Raw genomic sequence first — 23,388 nt, forward strand, 5'->3', positions numbered from 1 at the left:
TGGATAAAAAAACAAGACCCATCTATTTGCTGTCTACAAGAGACTCATTTTAGATCTGAGGACACCTTTAGATTGAGAGTGAGGGGATGGAGAACTATTTATCATGCTACTGGAAGCCAAAAGAAAGCTGGAGTAGCCATACTTATATCAGACAAACTAGACTTTAAAGGCTGTAACAAGAGATGAAGAAGGGCATTATATAATAATTACAGGGTCTATCCATCAGGAAGAGCTAACAATTATAAATGTCTATGCGCCGAATACCGGAGCCCCCAAATATATAAAACAGTTACTCAAAACATAAGCAACCTTATTGATGAGAATGTGGTAATTGCAGGGGACTTTAACACCCCACTTACAGAAATGGATAGATCATCTAGACACACGGTCAATAAAGAAACAAGGGCCCTGAATGATACATTGGATCAGATGGACTTGACATATATTTAGAACTCTGCATCCCAAAGCAACAGAATATACTTTCTTCTCGAGTGCACATGGAACATTCTCCAAGATAGATCATATACTGAGTCACAAAACAGCCCTTCATAAGTTTACAAGAATTGAGATTATACCATGCATACTTTTAGACCACAATGCTATGAAGCTTGAAATCAACCACAGGAAAAAGTCTGGAAAACCTCCAAAAGCATGGAGGTTAAACACCCTACTAAAGAATGAGTGGGTCAACCAGGCAATTAGAGAAGAAATTTAAAAATATATGGAAACAAACGAAAATGAAAATACAACAATCCAGATGCTTTGGGACGCAGCGAAGGCAGTCCTGAGAGGAAAATACAATCGCAATCCAGGCCTATCTCAAGAAACAAGAAAAATCCCAAATACAAAATCTAACAGCACACCTAAAGTAAATAGAAGTAGAACAGCAAAGGCAGCCTAAACCCAGCAGAAGAAGAGAAATCATAAAGATCAGAGCAGAAATAAACAATATAGAATCTAAAAAAACAGTAGAGCAGATCAATGAAACCAAGAGTTGGTTTTTTGAAAAAATAAACAAAATTGGGGCACCTGGGTGGCGCAGTCGGTTAAGCGTCCGACTTCAGCCAGGTCACGATCTCGCGGTCTGTGAGTTCGAGCCCCGCGTCAGGCTCTGGGCTGATGGCTCGGAGCCTGGAGCCTGTTTCCGATTCTGTGTCTCCCTCTCTCTCTGCCCCTCCCCCGTTCATGCTCTCTCTCTCTCTCTGTCCCAAAAATAAATAAAAAACGTTGAAAAAAAATAAAAAAAAAAAAGAAAAAATAAACAAAATTGACAAACCTCTAGCCAGTCTTCTCAAAAAGAAAAGGGAGATGACCCAAATAGATAAAATCATGAATGAAAATGGAATTATTACAACCAATCCCTCAGAGATACAAACAATTATCAGGGAATACTATGAAAAATTATATGCCAACAAATTGGACAACCTGGAAGAAATGGACAAATTCCTAAAGACCCACACTCTTCCAAAACTCAATCAGGAGGAAATAGAAAGCTTGAACAGACCCATAACCAGCGAAGAAATTGAATCGGTTATCAAAAATCTCCCAAGAAATAAGAGTCCAGGACCAGATGGCTTCCCAGGGGAGTTCTACCAGACGTTTAAAGCAGAGATAATACCTATCCCTCTCAAGCTATTCCAAGAAATAGAAAGGGAAGGAAAAGTTCCAGACTCATTCTATGAAGCCAGTATTACTTTGGTTCCTAAACCAGACAGAGACCCAGTAAAAAAAGAGAACTACAGGCCAATATCCCTGATGAATAGGGATGCAAAAATTCTCAATAAGATACTAGCAAATCGAATTCAACAGCATATAAAAAGAATTATTCACCATGATCAAGTGAGATTCATTCCTGGGATGCAGGGCTGGTTCAACATTTGCAAATCAATCAATGTGATACATCACATTAATAAAAAAAAAAAAAGAGAAGAACCATATGATCCTGTCAATCGATGCAGAAAAGGCCTTTGACAAAATCCAGCACCCTTTCTTAATAAAAACCCTTGAGAAGGCCGGGATAGAAGGAACATACTTACACATCATAAAAGCCATTTATGAAAAGCCCACAGCTAACATCATCCTCAATGGGGAAAAACTGAGAGCTTTTTCCCTGAGATCAGGAACACGACAGGGATGCCCACTCTCACCGCTGTTATTTAACATAGTGCTGGAAGTTCTAGCATCAGCAATCAGATAACAAAAGGAAATCAAAGGCATCAAAATTGGCAAAGATGAAGTCAAGCTTTCGCTTTTTGCAGATGACATGATATTATACATGGAAAATCCGATAGACTCCACCAAAAGTCTGCTAGAACTGATACATGAATTCAGCAAAGTTGCAGGATACAAAATCAATGTACAGAAATCAGTTGCATTCTTATACACTAACAATGAAGCAACAGAAAGACAAATAAAGAAGCTGATCCCATTCACAATTGCACCAAGAAGCATAAAATACCTAGGAATAAATGTAACCAAAGATGTAAAAGATCTGTATGCTGAAAACTATAGAAAGCTTATGAAGGTAATTGAAGAAGATATAAAGAAATGGAAAGACATTCCCTGCTCATGGATTGGAAGAACAAATATTGTCAAAATGTCAATACTACCCAAAGCTATCTACACATTCAATGCAATCCCAATCAAAATTGCACCAGCATTCTTCTCGAAACTAGAACAAGCAATCCTAAAATTCATATGGAACCACAAAAGGCCCCGAATAGCCAAAGCAATTTTGAAGAAGAAGACCAAAGCAGGAGGCATCACAATCCCAGACTTTAGCCTCTACTACAAAGCTGTAATCATCAAGACAGCATGGTATTGGCACAAAAACAGACACATAGACCAATGGAATAGAATAGAAACCCCAGAACTAGACCCACAAACGTATGGCCAACTCATCTTTGACAAAGCAGGAAAGAACATCCAATGTTTTTTCCATCCAGTTTTTCCAGAGACTGTTAAAGACAGTCTCTTTAACAAATGGTGCTGGGAGAACTGGACAGCAACATGCAGAAGGTTGAAACTAGACCACTTTCTCACACCATTCACAAAAATAAATTCCAAATGGATAAAGGACCCGAATGTGAGACAGGAAACCATCAAAACCCTAGAGGAGAAAGCAGGAAAAGACCTCTCTGACCTCAGCCATAGCAATCTCTTACTCGACACATCCCCAAAGGCAAGGGAATTAAAAGCAAAAATGAATTACTGGGACCTTATGAAGATAAAAAGCTTCTGCACAGCAAAGGAAACAACCAACAAAACTAAAAGGCAACCAACGGAATGGGAAAAGATATTTGCAAATGACATATCGGACAAAGGGCTAGTATCCAAAATCTATAAAGAGCTCACCAAACTCCACACCCAAAAAACAAATAACCCAGTGAAGAAATGGGCAGAAAACATGAATAGACATTTCTCTAAAGAAGACATCCGGATGGCCAACAGGCACATGAAAAGATGTTCAACGTCGCTCCTTATCAGGGAAATACAAATCAAAACCACACTCAGATATCACCTCACGCCAGTCAGAGTGGCCAAAATGAACAAATCAGGAGACTATAGATGCTGGAGAGGATGTGGAGAAACGGGAACCCTCTTGCACTGTTGGTGGGAATGCAAATTGGTGCAGCCGCTCTGGAAAGCAGTGTGGAGGTTCCTCAGAAAATTAAAAATAGACCTACCCTATGACCCAGCAATAGCACTGCTAGGAATTTACCCAAGGGATACAGGAGTACTGATGCATAGGGGCACTTGTACCCCAATGTTTATAGCAGCAATCTCAACAATAGCCAAATTATGGAAAGAACCTAAATGTCCATCAACTGATGAATGGATAAAGAAATTGTGGTTTATATACACAATGGAGTACTACATGGCAATGAGAAAGAATGAAATATGGCCTTTTGTAGCAACGTGGATGGAACTGGAGAGTGTGATGCTAAGTGAAATAAGCCATACAGAGGGGCGCCTGGGTGGCGCAGTCGGTTAAGCGTCCGACTTCAGCCAGGTCACGATCTCGCGGTCTGTGAGTTCGAGCCCCGCGTCAGGCTCTGGGCTGATGGCTCGGAGCCTGGAGCCTGTTTCTGATTCTGTGTCTCCCTCTCTCTCTGCCCCTCCCCCATTCATGCTCTGTCTCTCTCTGTCCCAAAAATAAATAAAAAATGTTAAAAAAAAAAAAAAAGAAATAAGCCATACAGAGAAAGACAGATACCATATGGTTTCACTCTTATGTGGATCCTGAGAAACGTAACAGAAACCCATGGGGGAGGGGAAGGGAAAAAAAAAAAAAAAAGGTTAGAGTGGGAGAGAGCCAAAGCATAAGAGACTGTTAAAAACTGAGAACAAACTGAGGGTTGATGGGGCATGGGAGGGAGGGGAAGGTGGGTGATGGGTATTGAGGAGGGCACCTTTTGGGATGAGCACTGGGTGTTGTATGGAAACCAATTTGACAATAAATTTCATATATTGAAAAAAAATAAATAAATATAGTCAAATTTAAAAAAAAATAAATAAATGGTTAAAAAAATAGTCATTTTTGTTGTTTTTTAACATTACAAAAATGGTATTTAAATACACACATTGACCCTAAAGACTCTACCAAAAAAAAAAACCTTAGAACAAATAAATGAAGTCAGTAAAGTTGCAGGACACAAAAAATTGTACATCCTTAAAATGAACAATCAGAGAAATTAAGAAAACTATCTCACAATTGCATCAAAAAGAAAAATATAGCTAGGAATAAATTTAACCAAAGAAGTGGAAGATCTGTACACTGAAAACTATAAGACACTGATGAAAGAAATTGAAAAAGACACAAATAAATGAAATGATATTCTGCTCATCAATTGGAAGAATTGATATTGTTAAAATGGTCATATTACCCAAAGTGGTGATTCAGTGCAATCCCTACAAAATTCCAATGTCATTTTTCACAGAAATAGAGCAGTCCCAAAATTTGTATGGAAACACAAAAGACTTAAATAGCAAAAGCAATCTTGAGAAAGAAGAACAAAGCTGGAGGTATCACACTTCCTGATTTAAAACCATATTATTGGGGCGCCTGGGTGGCTCAGTCGGTTAAGCGGCCGACTTTGGCTCAGGTCATGATCTCGTGGTCCGTGAGTTTGAGCCCCACGTCGGGCTCTGTGCTGACAGCTCAGAGCCTGGAGCCTGTTTTGGATTCTGTGTCTCCCTCTCTCTGACCCTCCCCCGTTCATGCTCTGTCTCTGTCTCAAAAATAAATAAACGTTAAAAAAAAAAACAAAACATATTACACAACTATAGTAATCAAAGCAGCATGGTATTGACATAAAAACAGAAATAGGTCAATGCAACAGAATAGAGATCCCAGAAGAAAAACCACATATATATGTCAATTAATTTATGACAAAGGAACCAAAAGTGTACAATGGAGAAAGGACAGTTTCTTCAATAAAAGGTGTTGGGAAAACAGGACACATGTCACATGCAGAAGAATGAAAGTGAACCTCTATCTTATACCATATACAAATACAACTCAAATGGGTTAAAGACTTGAACATAAGAGCTGACACCATAAAACTCTTGGAAGAAAACATAGAGATGAAGCACCTAGACATAGGTTTAGGCAGTGATTTTTTGGATTTGACATCAAAAGCAAAGTCAACAAAAGCAAAAATCAACAAGTGGGACTACATCAAACTAAAAACCTGCTTTCTGTACAGCAAAGAAAATAAAATGAAAAGGCAACCTACAGAATGGGGAAAAAATGGCAAATCATATATTTGCTAAAGAGTTTAATATCCAATACATAAAAAGAATTCATACTACTCCATAGAAAAAAAATCCTATTTTAAAAATGGGCAGAAGGGGGCGCCTGGGTGGCTCGGTTAAGTGTCCATCTTCGGCTCGGGTCACGATCTTGTAGTTTGTGAGTTTGAGCCCCGCGTCGGGCTCTGTGCTGACAGCTCAGAGCCGGGAGCCTGCTTCTGATTCTGTGTCTCCCTCTCTCTCTGCCCCTCCCCTGTTCACGCTCTGTCTCTCAATAATAAATAAACGTTAAAAAAAAAATAAAAATAAAAATGGGCATAGGATCTGAAAAGACATTTTTCCAAAGAAGACATGAGTACAACAGGTACATGAAAAGGTGCTCAAGATCACTACGCATCAGGGAAATGCAAATCAAAATCACAATGAGATATCACCTCACAACTGTTAGAATAGGTATTCCTGTCTAGAATGACGAAAAAATAACAAGTGTTGGTCAGAATGTGGAGAAAAGGGAACACTTGTGCACTGATGGGAATGTAAATTGGTGCAGCCACTGTGGACAACAGTATGGAGGAGCCTCAAAAAATTAAAACTAGAAATACCACATGATCAAACAATCCCACTTCAGGATATTTAACCAAAGGAAATAAAATCACTATCTTGAAAAGATATCTATACTTCAGGGGGCGCCTGGGTGGCTCAGTCGGTTGAGCATCCGACTTCAGCTCAGGTCATGATCTCGCGATCTCGCGGTCCGTGAGTTTGAGCCCCGCGTCGGGCTCTGGGCTGATGGCTCAGAGCCTGGAGCCTGCTTCCAATTCTGTGTCTCCCTCTCTCTCTGCTCCTCCCCCATTCATGCTCTGTCTCTCTCTCTATCTCAAAAATAAATAAACGTTAAAAAAAAAAATTAAAAAAAAAAAAAGATATCTATACACTTCCATGTTCACTGTAGCATTATGTACAATGGCCAAGCCATGGAAACAACAGATGATGCATAAGGAAATTGGATATACATAATGGAATATTATTCAGCCATAAGAAAGAAGGAAATCCTGCCATTTGTGATAATATGGATGGACCTTAGGGCATTGTGCTAAGTGAAACAGATGAGACAAAGATGAATACTGTATGACCTCACTTACATGCAAACCTAAAAAAGACAAACTCATAAATACAGAGAGAAAATTGGTGGTGGGCAGAGTTAGGGAGGGGAGATAAAATGGGTGAAGGTGGTCAAAGGCTACAAACTTCCAGTTATAAGATAAGTAAGTCCTGGGGATCTACGCTACAGCATGGTGACTATAGTTTATAATACTGCATGGTATATTTGAAAGTTGCTAAGAGAACAGATCTTAAAAATTCTTATCACAAGGAAAAAAAATTTGTAACTGTGTGTGGTGATGGATGTTAACTATACTTACTGTGATCATTTTGCAATATATACAAATATCAAATCATTATGTTTTCCACCTAAAACTAATATGTTATATGTCAATTATATCTCAGTTAAGAGAAAACTCACTTCCCAAGCAGTGGACCAGTTTGTTGAGGATCATGATCCCAGATCCACTGCTTGTTAGGGCTGTGCTTTCAGTTGAATTGTTTAACTTCTTTGTGCCTCAACTTCTTAGGAAGCTAGAAGTAGTGCATCAGAGGGTAAAACTCTTAGAGCCTTGCACCCAGTAAAATCTATATGTGAGGTGGCTGGTATTGTCGCTGCAAATGGATTTAAAAGAGGAAGGGTCAAGGCTGACTTAGGCCATGAAGGAGTTTTCTTCATTGAGCTCTGAAGAGCTCTGAATTCCAGAATGTGTCAAAAGCCAACCTTTAGTACTTACCAAAAGCCTTAAAATATACATAGACTTGATTGAGCAGTTCCCCCATGAAGAATATATCCCATGGAGATAATCAAGGGCCTATGCAAAAATTTGATTACAAGAGATACTCATTTGAAACACTGCTCTAATGGTGAAGTATTGAAATATTGAAAACTCCCTAATTATCCAATAGTAGGACACAGATTAAATAAATTCTGCTCCATCACACAAAGAGTCATGCTTAGCTTTTAAAATAATGTGTTAAGACATCTATTAATATGGGAGAACGTCCATGATATGTCATTAAATGAAAGGAACCAGTAATAAAATCATATAACAAACACAGAGACAAGAAAATTTCTGTTTTTAAACCCATATTTCATGCCACTACACTGAGATATTCCAACAAATGTATAGAATCTTCCAGCCCTTTTATGTTTAAAATTTCAATTACTCAGATACTAACAAGTATATCTTCCTTTAAAAAAAGAAAACATTATGAATAGTACTTTTAGGGAGGGGCCAAGATGGTGGAGCAGAATAAAAGTTCTCTACTTCTCTCCTCCCTGAAATGCAACTAGATCAGCAACAAATGATTTTGCACACCTAGAAAATTGATCTGAGGATTAACACAACAATCTGCATAACTTGAGCCACAGAACTCGGCAGGTATGCGGTGTGGAGAGGTGAACTAGGGGAGAGAGAAGCCCTGGAGGGTAGGGAGCTGTTTTTGTTTGCAGAGAGAGGACAGAGACCGCTGGGAGAGTACAGGAAAGCACTCGCCCTGAAAGCAGCTGGAGAGAAAGAGAGAGTGGAAACACCCACATGGGCTGAATAAGAAAGGGAGAAAAGAGAAAGGAGAGGGTTTCAATACCATTAGGACTCTATAAATAGGAGACACAGAGTTCGAAATTCCACAGTTCAATACCTGGTGGTGCTCTGGTGGGAAGCGGACAGCGAAGTCCGAAGTCCGAGGGATCCTGGGCCACACAGGGAGAGGTGGTTTCCCTGCAGGGAGGATATTCGATAGAGAGGGTGCAGCCTCCCCACAGGAAAAGGTCCCGGCAGACCCCAGAGAATAGTCCTGGTGTTGGAACAAGGACTCTGGAGTGAGGTGAAGCCTGGTGCCAGTCTTGTGTTGTGATTTGCCATAATCTCTAAACCTCTGCTGCTGCGCAATTGCGTGACTTTTTCTGGGGTGGGCTGGCACCAAGACGCAGTCTCTGGGCCTCTGCAGCAGCGTGATCACTCGAGTGTTCCTGGGGGTAAACCGGAACCCGGCACCCAGCCATTGCTCGGTGAGACCCTCCCCTAGAGGATCAGAGTGGGCCAAAGCTGCAGGGCCTTTAGAAGTGAGTGGTTAGGAAACAGCCCCGTTGGATAAAATTTGGGAGAGAGGTGCTGCCTGGCAGGCTGACGGCTTGGACACGGACAGTGTAGAAGCAGGAGTGGACAGAAGCCAGAGACAAAGGAGGAGTGTCTGGTGGCTAGTCGCTGAGAGCACAGAATTCTGATGCTAGCGCCTGGGAAGCTGGGTGACTCCATTTTCTCTTCTCCCATGCCTGCGCATACGTGCACACGAGCGCCACACCAATCTACCACCATAAGCTAGGAAACGCCACCTAGTGGAGAAGGGAGCCGTTACACTGAGCCCCGTCCAACTGCGGCAACCAAGCTCTACAGGACAACCAATAGTCTCTCCACATGCTTAGTGTACAGACTATAAAGTGCTTCATAGTTTGACTTCTAGGGGAAACTGGATGTAATTTCATTCAGATTTCATCCTGTTCACTGGTCCAACTATTCATTTTTTTTCTTTTGCTTTTCTTTTCTTATTCTTGGATACAGATAGTGAAAAATTTTATTTTTATTTTCTGTTTTTATAAAAAAATTTAACTATATTCTTTATTTATTTTTGTAAATTTTCATTCTATTTTACCTTATTTCATTTTATTCTATTTTATTGTATACTTTTTTTTTAAGTTTTCTTCCTTTTTTTTCTTTCCTTTTCTCTCTATTCTATCAAGCTTCTTTCAGCAACCAGATCAAAACACACCTAGGATATAGCTTCCTTTATTTTATTTTTTGTGTTGTTTTTAATTTTTTAATTTTTAATTTTTAATTTTTATTTTAGTAATTCTTTTGCTTCTTCCAAAATGATGAAAAGAAGGAATTCATCCCAAAAGAAAGAACAGGAAGAAATGACAGCCAAGGACTTAATAAACACAGATATAAGCAAGATGTCTGAACTAGAATTTAAAATCATATTAATAAGAATACTAGCTGGGGTTGACAAAAGCATAGACTCCCTTTCTGCAGATATAAAAGAAGTAAAATCAAGTCAGGATGAAATTAGAAATGCTATAACTGAGATGCAACCTCAAATGGATGCCACAGAGGCAAGGATGGATGTAGCAGAGCAGTGAATCAGCAATATAGAAGACAAAATTATGGAGAATAATGAAGCAGAAAAAAGAGGGAAACTAAGGCGAAAGAGCAGGATATAAGAATTAGAGAACTCAGTGACTCATTAAAAGGAATAACAGCTGAATCATAGGAGTCCCAGAAGATGAAGAGAGAGAAAAAGGGGCAGAAGGTTTATGAGAACAAATCATAGCAGAAAACTTTCCTAAACTGGGGAAAGACACAGACATCAAAATCCAAGAAGCACAGGGAACTCCCATTAGATTCAACAAAAATAGACCATCAACAAGGCATATCATAGTCAAATTCACAAAATACACAGACAAGGATAGAATTATGAAAGCAGCAAGGGGAAAAAAAAAGTACTTAAACTATAAGGGAAGATAGATCAGGTTCACAGCAGACCTATCCACAGAAATTTGGCAGGCCAGAAAGGAGTGGCAGGATACATTGAATGTGCTAAAACAGAAAAATATGCAGCCAAGAATTCTTTATCCAGCAAGGCTATCATTCAAAATAGAAGGAGAGATAAAGAGTTTCCCAGACAAGCAAGAACTAAAGGAGTTCGTGACCACTAAGCCAGCCCTGCAAGAAATTTTAAGGGGGACTCTCTAAGGGGAGAAAAGATGAAGCAAACAAAAAAGAACAAAAGCAACAAACACTAGAAAGGACCAGAGAACATCATCAGGAACTCCAACGCTACAGGTAACACAATGGTAATAAATTCATATCTTTCAGTACTCATTCTACCTGTCGATGGACTAAACACCCCAATCAAAAGACATAGGGTAAAGAATGGATAAGAAAACAAGATCCATCTATATGCTGTTTACAAGAGACCCATTTTAGACCTAAAGACACCATCAGATTGAAAGCAGATGAAGAACCATCTATCATACTAATGGTCACCAAAAGAAAGCTGGAGTAGCCATACTTATATCAGACAATCTAGATTTTAAAATAAAGACTATAATAAGAGATGAAGAAGGGCATTATATCATAATCAAGGGGTCTATCCACCAAGAAGATCTAACAATTATAAACATTTGTGCCCCCAAACCACATGAAAGCACTTAAATATATAAATCAATTAATCACAAACATAAAGAAACTCATTGACAATAATATAATAGTAGGGACTTCAACACCCCACTTACAGCATGGACAATAGATCATCTAAGCAGAAAATCAACAAGGAAACAATGGCTTTGAATGACACACTGGACCAGATGGACTTAACAAATATTCAGAACATTTCATCCTAAAGCAGCAGACTACACATTCTTCTCGAGTGCACATGGAACATTCTCTAGAGTAGTCACATACTGGGACACAAATCAGCTCTCAACAAGTACAAAAAGCTTGAGATCATACCGTGCATATTTTCAGACCACAACACTATGAAACTCAAAATCAACCACAAGAAAAAATTTGGAAAGACAACAAATACTTGGAGATTAAATAACATCCTACTAACCAAGAATGAATGGGTTAATAACCAAGAAGTTTAAGAACAAATTAAAAAGTACATAGAAGCCAGTGAAACACCACAGCCCCAAAACTCTGGGGTGCAGCAAAAGTGGCCATAAAAAGGAAGTATATAGCAACGTAGGCATTCCTGAAAAGAACGAAAGGTCTCAGATACACAACCTAACTTTACACCTTAAAAGCTGGTAAAAGAACAGCAAATAAAACCCAAAACCAGCAGAAGAAGGAAGATAATAAAGATTAGAACAGAAATCAATGCTATTGAAACCAAAAAATAAACAAACAAACAAAACAAAAACAGAAAACAGTAGAACAGATAAATGAAACCAGGCGCTGGTTCTTTGAAAGAATTAACAAAATTGATAAACTCCTAGCCAGATTGATCAAAAAGAAAAAGGAAAGGACCCAAATCAATAAAATCACAAATGAAAGAGGAGAGATCACAACCAACACTGCAGAAACACAATAAGAAGAGAGTATTATGAGCAGTTATATGCCAACAAATTGGGCAATCTGGAAGAAATGGATAAATTCCTAGAAACATATAAACTACCAAAACTGAAACAGGAGGAAATAGAAAATTTGAACAGAATCATAACCAGTAAAGAAATTGAATTGGTAATCAAAAATCTCCCCAAAAAACAAGAGTCCAGAGCTGGATGGCTTTCCAGGGGACTTCTACCAAACATTTAAAGAAGAGTTAACACCTATTCTTTTGAAGCTGTTTCAAAAAATAGAAATGGAAGGAAAACTTCCAAACTCATTCTATGAGGCCAGCATTACCTTGATTCCAAAACCATACAAAGACTCCACAAAAAAGAACTACAGACCAATTTCCCTAATGAACATGGATGCAAAAAATTCTCAACAAGATACTAGCCAACCGGATCCAACAATATATTAAAAGAATTATGCACCACGACCAAGTGGGATTTATTCTTGGGATGCAGGGCTGGTTCAATATCCACAAATCAATCAATGTGATACATCACATTAATCAAAGAAAGGATAAGAACCACATGATTCTCTCAGATGCAGAGAAAGCATTTGACACAATACAGCATCCTTTCTTGATAAAAACCCTCAAGAAAGTAGGGATAGAAGGATCATACCTCAAGATCCTAAAACCCATATATGAAAGACCCACTGCTAATATCCTCAATGGGGAAAAATTGAGAGCTTTCCCCCTAAGGTCAGGAACAGGACAGGGATGTCCACTCTTGCCACCGTTATTCAACATAGTATTGGAAGTCCTAGCCTCAGCAATCAGATAACACAAAGAAATAAAAGGCGTCCCTGGGTGTCTCAGTCTGTTAGTCATCTGACGAGGCTCAGATCATGATCTCATGGTTCATAAATTCGAGCCACATGTCGGGCTGTGCTGACAGCTCAGAGCCTGGAGCCTCCTTTGGATTCTGTGTGTGTGTGTGTGTCTCTCTCTGCCACTCCCCTGCTTGTGCTCTGTCTCTTTCTGTCAAAAATAAACATTTAAAAAAAAGTTAAAAAAAAATAAAAGTCATCCAAATTGGCAAGGAGGAAGTCAAAGTTTCACTCTTCATAGATAACATGATACTCTATATGGAAAATGCAAATGATTCCACCAAAATACTGCTAGAACTGATCCATGAATTCAGCAAAGTCACAGGGTGTAAAATCAATGCACAGAAATGAGTTGCATTTCTATACACCAATAATGAAGCAGCAGAGAGAGATATCAAGGAATCAATCCCATTTACAATTGCACCAAAACCCATAAAATACCTAGGAATAAATCTAACCGAAGAAGTGAAAAACCTATACACTGAAAACTATAAAAATCTTATGAAAGAAATTGAAGAAGGCACAAAAAATGGAAAAAATATTCCATGCCCATGGATTAGAAGAACAAATATTGTTAAAATATTGATACTACCCAAAGCAATCTACATATTCAAATGCAATCCCTATCAAAATAACACCAGCATTCTTTACAGAGCCAGAACAAACAATCCCAAAATTTGTATGGAACCAGAAAAGACCACGAATAGCCAAAGCAATCCTGGAAAAGAAAACCAAGGCTGGAGGCTTCACAATTCCGGATTTCAAGCTGTATTACAAAGCTGTAATCATTAAGACAGTACCGTACTGGCACAAAAACAGACACTCAGATCAATGGAACAGAATAGAGAACCCAGAAATGGACCATAAACATATAGCCAACTAATCTTTGACAAAGTAGGAAAGAATATCCAATGGAATAAAGACAGTCTCTTCAGCAAATGGTGCTGGGAAAACTGGACAGTGGCATGCAGAAGAATGAACCTGGACCACTTTTTGACACCATACACAAAAAGAAACTCAAAATGGATGAAAGACCTCAGTGTAAGACAGGAAGCCATCAAAATCCTTGAGGAGAAAGCAGGCAAAAACCTCTTTGACCTCGGCCACAGCAACTTCTTACTCAACATGTCTCTGGAGGCAAGGGAAACAAAAGCAAAAATGTACTATTGGGACCTCATCAAGATAAAAAGCTTCTGCATGGTGAAGGAAACAATCAGCAAAACTAAAAGGCAACCGACAGAATGGGAGAAGATATTTGCAAATGACCTATCAGTAAAGGGTTAGTATCCAAAATCTATAAAGAACTTATCAAACTCAACACCCAAAAAACAAATAATCCCATGAAGAAATGGGGAAAAGACATGAATAGACACTTCTCCAAAGAAGACATTCAGATGCCCAACCAACACATGAAAAAATGCTCACCATCACTTGCCACCAGGGAAATACAAATCAAAACCACAATGAGATACCACCTCACACCAGTCAGAATGGCTAACATTAACAACTCAGGCAACAACAGATGTTGGCAAGGATATGGAAAAAGAGGAACTCTTTTGCACTGCTGGTGGGAATGCAAACAGGTGCAGCCACTCTGGAAAACAATGTGGCTATTCCTCAAAAAATTAAAAATATAATTACCCTATGACCCAGCAATTGCACTACTAGGTATTTATCCAAAGGATACAAGAGTGCTATTTTGAAGGGGCACATGCACCCTAATGTTTATAGCAGCACTATTGACAATAGCCAAAGTATGGAGAGAGCTCAAATGTCCATCAACAGATGATGAATGGATAAAGAAGACATGATACACACACACACACACACATACACACACACACACACACACACACACACACACACACACACACAATGAAGTATTACTTGGCAATCAAAAAGAATGAAATCTTGCCATTTGCAACAACATGGATGGAACTAGAGTATATTATACTAAGCAAAATTAGCCACTCAAAGAAAGGCAAATATCATATGATTTCACTCATATGTGGAACTTAAGATACAAAACAGATGAACATAAGGGAAGGGAAGCAAAATTAATATAAAAACAGTGAGGGGAACAAACCATAAATACAGAGAACTAACTGAGGGGGTGCTGGCGGGGTTGGGCCAAATGGTCAAGGGGCATTAAGGAAGACACTTGTTGGGATGAGCACTGGGTGTTGTATGCTGGGGATGAATCACTGGATTCTACTCCTGAAATCATTATTGCACTATATGCTAACTTGGATGTAAATTAAAAATAATAATAATAATAAACATTAAAAAAATAAATAAATAAAATTTAAAAAAGAGAAATTTTACAACAAAATCCCCTCTAACCACTTCTACCCTCAATCCCTGTCCACTCCTTCAACTTGAGATTTAACCACTGTGTAGTAAGTATCCTTCCAGAATATTCTGTGTATAATTTTACTACATAGAGATGTATTCATAGTAAATATATATAATGCTATTTTGCACATAAGGTTTTTGTTTCCATGCAATCCTATCACATGTGTAGCTTCCTGTAAGCACCACCACAATCAAGATACAGATTTATTCTATTTTTACAGAGCTTCTCATGCTAGCCTTTATAGACTCATAGCCACAAACACCCTCTCTAATTAATCCTTAACTTTTAGCATCCACTAGTCTGTCCTCCACTTCTATGTTTTGTTATTTTTAAGAACATTATATAAATGGAATCATATAGTAAATAATCTTTACTGTAATTCCCTAGACATCTACCCAAGCTGTTGTGTGTAGCAATCATTTTAACTACTGAGTAGTATTTCATGATATGGATGTACCACAATTTGTTAAACCATTCACCCATCTAAGCATGTTTGCATTGTTTTCAGTTCTTGGTATTATGAATTGAGCTACTATGAACATTTTTGTTTCTCTGGGATAAAAAGCCAAGAGTGTAATCATTGGGTCATATGGTATGTGCATGTTTATTTAGTATTGCCAGAAACTGCCTTACTTCTTCTGCTACTAGCTGTAACATTTGTTTTTACCAGCAATATATGAGTGATCCAGCTTCTCTGCATCCCTGCCAGCATTTGGTGTTACCACCAGTTTATTTTAGCCATTCTGATTGTTGGAGTTTCAATTTGCATTTCCCTAATGGCTAAGATGTTGAATACCTTTTCATGTGCATAATTTGCCATCGTATGTCCTCTTTGGTAACATGTCTGTTCATGTCTCTTGCCCATTTTATAATTGTTTCTTTATTATTTTATTTTATTTTTTACATTCAGATTTGATAATTCTTTATATATTCTGGTGCAAGTACTTTGTCAGACACGTGCTTTGCATACTTTCTCTTAACCAGTGACTTTTTAAGAATCTGTTTTTGTCAAATTTATACATGCACATATTTAAGTAGGGAAATAGTTAAGGCTATGAAAATAGGTAAGGCTGTGAAAAACTGCAGGACTGAACTTCTCGATGTCCCCCTCCCTAGAAGCAACCATTTTCAACTCCTTTAGCTGGCTCTTTTGCTATTTATGGCTACATCACTAAATAACATGTTTATTATTTCTTGATTTTTTTTGGCATTATTTATTGCCTTGGCACTATGAAAAATGTAGATTTCCCCCCCTTTTTATTACCCTTCCATTTATCCCTCTCCAACATGTGCATCCCATTTCCTCCAAAACAAGCCCACAATCCCTTATCCCCAATTCTAGATCCAAAACACTGTTTCATAATTCACCCAACCTGAACTCATTTGACAGCAGAACTGATGAGAAACTACTTCTAATTTTATTCCTATTGCTCAATGTAAATATTCATGTTACACTGCAGAAATATCAATATGGTTGAGTAGGGAGTGATAGCTAAGACCCTTCTGGGGATGTTTTGTAATAAACTATGTGCTGTATTACAAAAAATTTTGAATAACCATTGTATTTCTTAAACAAATTTAAATTCTGAAACATGTTTGGCCCAAGGGTTTTGGATATGGGATTATGGACCTGAATAATTATAATTTTAGATAAATATTCAGTGTTTACATTATTATGACTATGTAAATAAATTCAGAGGTAAGCCATGTTATGTATGATTGATGATACTATTAATGTCAAAACCATGCAGAATTACTTTTATAGATTAGCACATTTTAAATTAAGTTAGAGAAGGATAACATAAACTCATAGAATAGGAATTTTATTTGATGGTTTTCCTATATGTTATTTGGCAGAAATTTAAATTGATCATCACTTCCTTGAAGTGTTTGCTCAAATTATACGTTTTCAGTGACACCTTCCCATTACACACTATTTTAAATCACATCCCCCCAGCAGCTTTCTATCTGCTTTGTGCTTTGTCTGTTGGTATCTGACATGCCATATTTTTTTAGTTATTTGTTTATGGTCTGTCTCCTTCCCACTAAAATGTCAGCTTCACAAGAGGACAAAAATATCTGTTTTCCTCACTACTATGTCTCTGTCACCTGGAACAGTGCCCAGGCCACAGTAGGTGACGTATTGAATAAATGAATTTTGGTGTTTGAAGTGTAGGTATTCATCAAGAATGAGAAAAAACAATTTTTTAAAGTTATTTATTTATTTATTTATTTATTTATTTATTTATTTATTTTTAAGTGATTTCTATACCCAACATGGGGCTTGTACTCACGACCCCAAGATCAAAAGCCATATCTTCTTTGACTGAGCCAACCAGGTGTTTCAATAATGAGAAAAAAGATTTTATTCTGGGCAAACAAGTGCCACAAAAAGGAATTTTATTGACTTTTAATTATAATGTTTTTATTCTGACTGCTTTTGTCACTATTTTGACTGAGTAATGTTACTAGACTTATACAACAGAATTTTAGTTTCATTGCAAATACTATTTACTATTTCTGTTAAGTCAGAGACAAATTCATTATACTCCTGAATTCATTAGTATAATGCTTTTTAAGGTTACCTTTTGTGACACAGCCATTCAGAACACATAGCAGGTAGAAAAAGATTATACTTTGTGCATTTTGTTGTGCATATTTTGTTTGCATTGACCTTAAAAACACAGAAAATGAAGAGAAAATAATATGTTAATGGTACCTATTGAAAAGCCGGGGGGGGGGGGTGTGATACTGGAAAATTGGCAGATTTTACTATTATGGGTATATAAAAATTCTAATTTAATCTAGCACATTATAAATGTTACTTAATCTCAGTGAGATGACATCCTAACATTTCATGCTAGACATGTGGAGTTTCCTGACTTGCAAATTCTAGGTAAGTGTGCAACGTCTGTCCAGGTCATGATCTCTGGTTTGTTAGTTCGAGTTCCACATCGGGCTCTGTGCTGACAGCTCAGAGCCTGGAGCCTGCTTCAGATTCTGTGTCTCCCTCTCTCTCTGCCCCTCCCCCACTCGTGCTCTCTCTCTCTCTCTCTCTCTCTCTCTCTCTCTCTCTCTCTCTCTCAAAAATAAACATTAAAAAGAAAAGTATGTTACTTTACAGAAGATTATTAGAAGACCATTTTAGATCATCTAGAAACATCTGAAAAGTTGTATTACTCTAAAATGTTTGGAAAGGGTCTATTGTAGAAATCACTACATTTAAAAAATTATGCACAGTGCATAGTAAGCATATGATGGCCAGACAGTGATGTCCAACAGCTCAAACCAAGTTGTACGGACAGAGAAGTTTTAGAGTAAAGCAAGCAGAATGAGAAAATGACTTTGTTACAGGCAAAGAAGGTGAAAATCTCATAAATTTTTTAGACCAAAGGTCATTTACCACTAAGCAGGAGATACTGTGGGCAAGGAGAAGGTAAAGATGGGTCTTTTATTTTTTTATTTTTTTAATGTTTATTTTTGAGACAGACAGAGCGTGAGCAGGGAAGGGACAGAGAGAGAAGGAGACACAGAATCCGAAGCAGACTCCAGCCCCTGAGTTGTCAGCACAATGCCTGACACAGGGCTTGAACCCACGAACCTGGAGATCATGACTTGGGCCGAAATTGGACACTTAACCGACTGAGCCACCCAGGTGCCCCAAGACAGGTCTTTTTAAAAGAGTTGCTTTCATCACCTTGTCTTTGGCTTCTGCAGATGGTCTTTACAGAAACTCGACAAGTGATTCTGCCACAATTCTATCTACAGATCAACAAATCTGCAGAACAAATAGAAATATGTATATTTTTATTATGGATATTACCTTTTTATGCTGTATACCTTATAAATTCTGATTTTTTTCAGTGTAAGAATTTACAAGGAAAATATGATTGAGGTATTTATCTAAACAGAATTTATGTAGCATACATTTTCAGAAATGAATATATTTTCTATATGTACAAAATGGCAGATATTTGAAGATATACTCATGGTAACTGTTTGCTATGGTAAACCATTTTCTAAAATATGCTTGCTTTAAAACTTGCTTACTTTTTGTTACAATTTATGTTCCATATTACATACCATACTCTCTGTACCAAAGCATTTTTGGAGGGATCATAATGCCCTCAAAATACCATTCATCTGTAACAGGGCCAGACCCCAGGTATTCTGCATAAACAATCTTCTTTAATGTTTATGAAATATACAAAATATTTATACATACATAAAAAACACTAAGTTAGATCAAGCCACCCAAAATGTATGAAATTATTAGTTTAAACCAAACAAGAAACTTCTACAATAGATATTTTTTGAAGCATAAGACCAAAGAACATATAACTGAAAGTTATATTGTGATTTAATAAAAGAATATCTCTGGTCTTTGTCCCCCCACTTCTGGCACAAAACTTCCAAAGCCCTTGGAATTTCCTGAGAGATGGAAGTGTGTTATGCTAATAAAGTGACTCTAGAAGCCTCTAGATAGCTCCAGGGTGGGTGCTGGTCACCAGAAAAACCAGCCAGGTAATTAGAGGACTAGATCTTCCAGCCATCTGGCCTCCAGGGAGAGGATGAAGCCTGGATATTAATCACAAGACCAGTGATTTTATTAAGCATGCCTGTGTAATGAATCCCTATTTAAACAAACAAACCAACCCTGGGACATTGACACTGGAAGAATCCTCCCGGTTGGTGAACACATTGATATGCTGGGAGAATGATGTGACCAGATTCCATGAGGAGAGGGCAGAGAAATGCAAGAGTTGATGGGATTAAGGTGTCAATCTGGACAAAAACTGATATATTGGAACAAGCTTTATGTGAAGTGGTTATGACTCTTATCTGAATGAATTATGGGAATGGATATTGTGTGTGGGGAAAATTACCTAGCATTATAAAACAGAAGGCATGTACATCCTTCCTTCAAGCCATATTCATTAAACATGTAAAATGGGAATGAATAAGATTGCCCAGGCCCATGTAATATAGAACAGAAGCTAGGGTGCTGTTAGGGACAAATCCTCCACATAATAGCCACATGTGGAGTGTAAACTATGCCTTATCACAAAAGCCCGTAAGCACCTCCCAGACATGACTACTGGGATTTTGGACTAGAGAATTTCCATTTGGAGGAGCAATTACTAGCTTCCTATGAGACACTAATTGAAACTGCCTCTGAATGAAGAACATAAAATAATCTTGAAACCTGAAATATCCAGGATGTCTTGGGTGATATTAGAGAAACACTCTAATGAGGAAGGCAGTGCCCAGAAGAGTTCTATAACAAAATGGAAATGGTTTGTGCAGGAACACACCAGCAGGGGAATGCACGGAGTTACACAGCATATTCCTGAGCAGGTGGACTCTTTTCCCCAGGAATGACTCTGGAACCATGTGAAGAGCTGCAGGATTCGATCATCACTTGGACGGTGCCCTGTGAACAGCTCTCAACTGACTAACAAATAGCCGCTCGGCTGATAGATGGCAGTTTTGTCATGAACACACAACATGCTGTTTGGAAGGCCACCACTCTGACTAAAAATGGTAAAACAAATGGGGTTGGTGAGCTGCACTGCATGCTGTTTACCCTTATGGTCAGGCAAAAGGGCAATGGAAGATTAGCCTATAAAGGGGGGTGCCCTTACTGGGCATGGCCCCATGGAAAATCACTATGGGAATCTGAAGGGTGCATTAAAGTGGGCCATGTCAGTGCCCATCAGAAGAACCCTCTTCCAGCATCAGAAGATGATTAGAATCAATGAGCAGATACCCTGGTGTGCTCACTTGAGGTAGCCACTTGGGTTAATGAAGGGAGTGGACTGAAACAATGCATGGATGGGCCAAATCTAGACATATTCCTTTTGTACCCTCTGAGGCACAAAATGACAACAAGAACTGTTTTGTCTGCCAACAAGAGAGATTTAGAGGCTGCAGATGGCTATGGGGAATATTCCTGGGGAGTGGGGGACAGCCCTGGTACATAGCTGTCGAGTCACACTGATCAGACTGATGCCTGTAACCCTGGAGGGCTACATGTGGGTCCTGACAGAAATAGACACTGACTCTGGGTTGTGCTTTGCTGACCCAGTGGTAGATGTAAATACTCAGAGTACTATAAAAGAAGTGGAGCAGAAGATATTGCACAGATTTGGACCACTGAATCACATTTCTTCAGACTAAGGAACACACTTTACAGTCCATCATATCCAACAATAGGCAGAGAGATATAGTAGTCCGCCTTTATCCGCAGGGGTATGTTCTGAGACCCTCAATGCATACCTGAAAGTGTGGTAAGTACCAAACCCTAAATATACTATGTTCTTTCCTATACCTACATCCCTATGATAAAGTTTAATTTATAAATTAAGCACAGTAAGAGATTAACAATAACTACTAAGGAAATAGAATTATAAGAATACACTATAATAAAAGTTATGTGAGTGTGGTCTTTCTCTCTCTCAAACATCTTATTGTGCTGTACTCACCCTTCTTCTTGTGATAATGTGAGATGATAAAATGCCTCCATGATGAGATAAAGTGAGGTGAATGACATAGGCATTGTGACATTAGTGTTAGGCTACTATTGACCTGACAGTAGGTCAGAAGGAGGAATACCTGCTTCTGGGCCATAGTTGACCATGGTTAGCTAAAACTGGAAATCAATACCGCAGATAAGGGAGGACGACAGTATCTTCCTCAGAGTAATACTTTGGTAAAGTATTAGAACAGGCAATCGAAACACTGGTTGTCCAAATGGGGAAGGGGGAGATAGGGGGAGGATGCTGGTATGACAACTATACTTTTTTTTCCTTTCCCATTATCACACTTAACTTTCTTTTTCCTACCTCATACAGTGGTCCCTGGGCCAAGGCTGCAACTATATTGCTGGAAGCAGGAATGATTCCTAAGCAACAAATTGTTTAAAAATATTTATATCAGAATTCCCAAGGGCCTGATGGGTGAGCTGTGCTTTCACTCTATCTGGCAACATTGGGGCTAATGAATCCAGTTATATTGCCTATTGGTAGAAATAGCCCACTAGTCCTGTACCTGTATAACCCTACCCTATGTGAATGGGAGTAGACTTCAGGGGAGGCCTTTGCTAGACTTGTATTATTGTCTGCAAGCTAGACCAGCAAACTGGCTGAACCTAAGGTCCCTTCCAAAGGTGAAAAGGTTTGGGTATAAATGGAGAGGAGGAATAGTGGCTAAGAATAAAGGTATGAATAAATGTGTTGTGCAGTGTGAATAAAATGTGTTTCTAATATTAATGCTTGGAAAGAAGCTCAGAGCAAGAGATATTGTCTCTTAACTCAATTATAACAAATGCCTGAAAATGTGAAGCTGAGACCACTCCTGCTTTTGGAACTTGACAAGACCACATGGAATGAAGCCTGTAAACCTGAGTGCCCTCACTCTGAGTGACATTATGGTCATTGTATATGATGATTATTGGACTAATTATTAGAGACTGCATGGGATTCTAGTAATGTGCCAGAATCTTTTGGCTCTTATTTTTCAGTTTATGTCTATCATAATGTGATATGATATAACCCACTTGGATTGTTGGGAAGATAATACTGATACAGATAACCATACTGGGAACTTGATCAATAGCTCCCTATCCTTACCCCACATTGATTCCTTTAAATATTGCTGCATTTTTTATGCTCAGTTAGGTATGTACCTTTGCCATAGAAGATCCTACGGTCAAAGAGCAGGGGATGGTCTGAATATACCTGGTCTGAGGTGTGTAGCGGGTGGGTGGTACAGAGCTTTCAAAATCTTTGGAATTTCCTGAGTGATAGGAGCACCTTTTTTATGCTAATTAGGTGACTATTCTGTGTGTGTGTGTGTGTGTGTGTGTGTGTGTGTGTGTGTGTCTGTGTTATGGAAGCTAGATAGCTTCAGGATGAGGACTGGTCAGCAGAAAAACCACATGGTTAGAGTGCTAAAACTTTCAACCACCTGACCTCCAGGGAGAGGAAGATTTCAATCACATGGGCAGTGATTTAATTAATTGCACGTATGTAATAAAACCCTGATGAGAAATTCAGAACAGCAAGTCCTACAAAAGCTTCCCGATTGGTGAGCACATCAATGTTCTGGGAGGATGACGGTCCTAGATTCTCTTCTCTCTACAAAGAGTAGGCATAATGAAAAACTCTATGCCCCAACCCCGTCCCCCACCCCTCCCAGACCTCACTTTTCTCCTAGACTTTATGCATC

The 23,388-nt window shown here is 38.5% G+C and overlaps 1 protein-coding gene across 36 annotated transcripts in view; it reads left to right on the top strand.

Annotated features, from left to right (window-relative positions):
- The window catches only part of C5H3orf80 (chromosome 5 C3orf80 homolog), a 75,862-nt gene that overhangs the window by 15,226 nt on the left and 37,248 nt on the right, over nucleotides 1-23,388 (top strand). For 4 of the 36 annotated variants that reach the window (XR_009261958.1, XR_009261947.1, XR_009261952.1 and 1 more), the window contains one exon: nucleotides 20,536-20,703. The exons of 17 other annotated variants lie outside the window; for them this stretch is intronic. Coding sequence is in view for 2 of the 19 variants with exons in the window: in XM_058730364.1 (XP_058586347.1) it covers nucleotides 22,014-22,083 (70 nt within the window). In the remaining 17 variants the exon portion in view is untranslated. Of the gene's footprint in view, nucleotides 1-18,876; nucleotides 18,960-20,535; nucleotides 20,704-21,253; nucleotides 21,450-22,013; nucleotides 22,396-23,388 lie in introns of those variants that run through there. 15 more of the 36 variants (XR_009261948.1, XR_009261949.1, XR_009261951.1 and 12 more) reach the window with 9 other exon arrangements.

This window comes from Neofelis nebulosa, chromosome 5 (genome assembly GCF_028018385.1).
Source record: "Neofelis nebulosa isolate mNeoNeb1 chromosome 5, mNeoNeb1.pri, whole genome shotgun sequence".
In the NCBI taxonomy this organism is placed as follows: domain Eukaryota; kingdom Metazoa; phylum Chordata; class Mammalia; order Carnivora; family Felidae; genus Neofelis; species Neofelis nebulosa.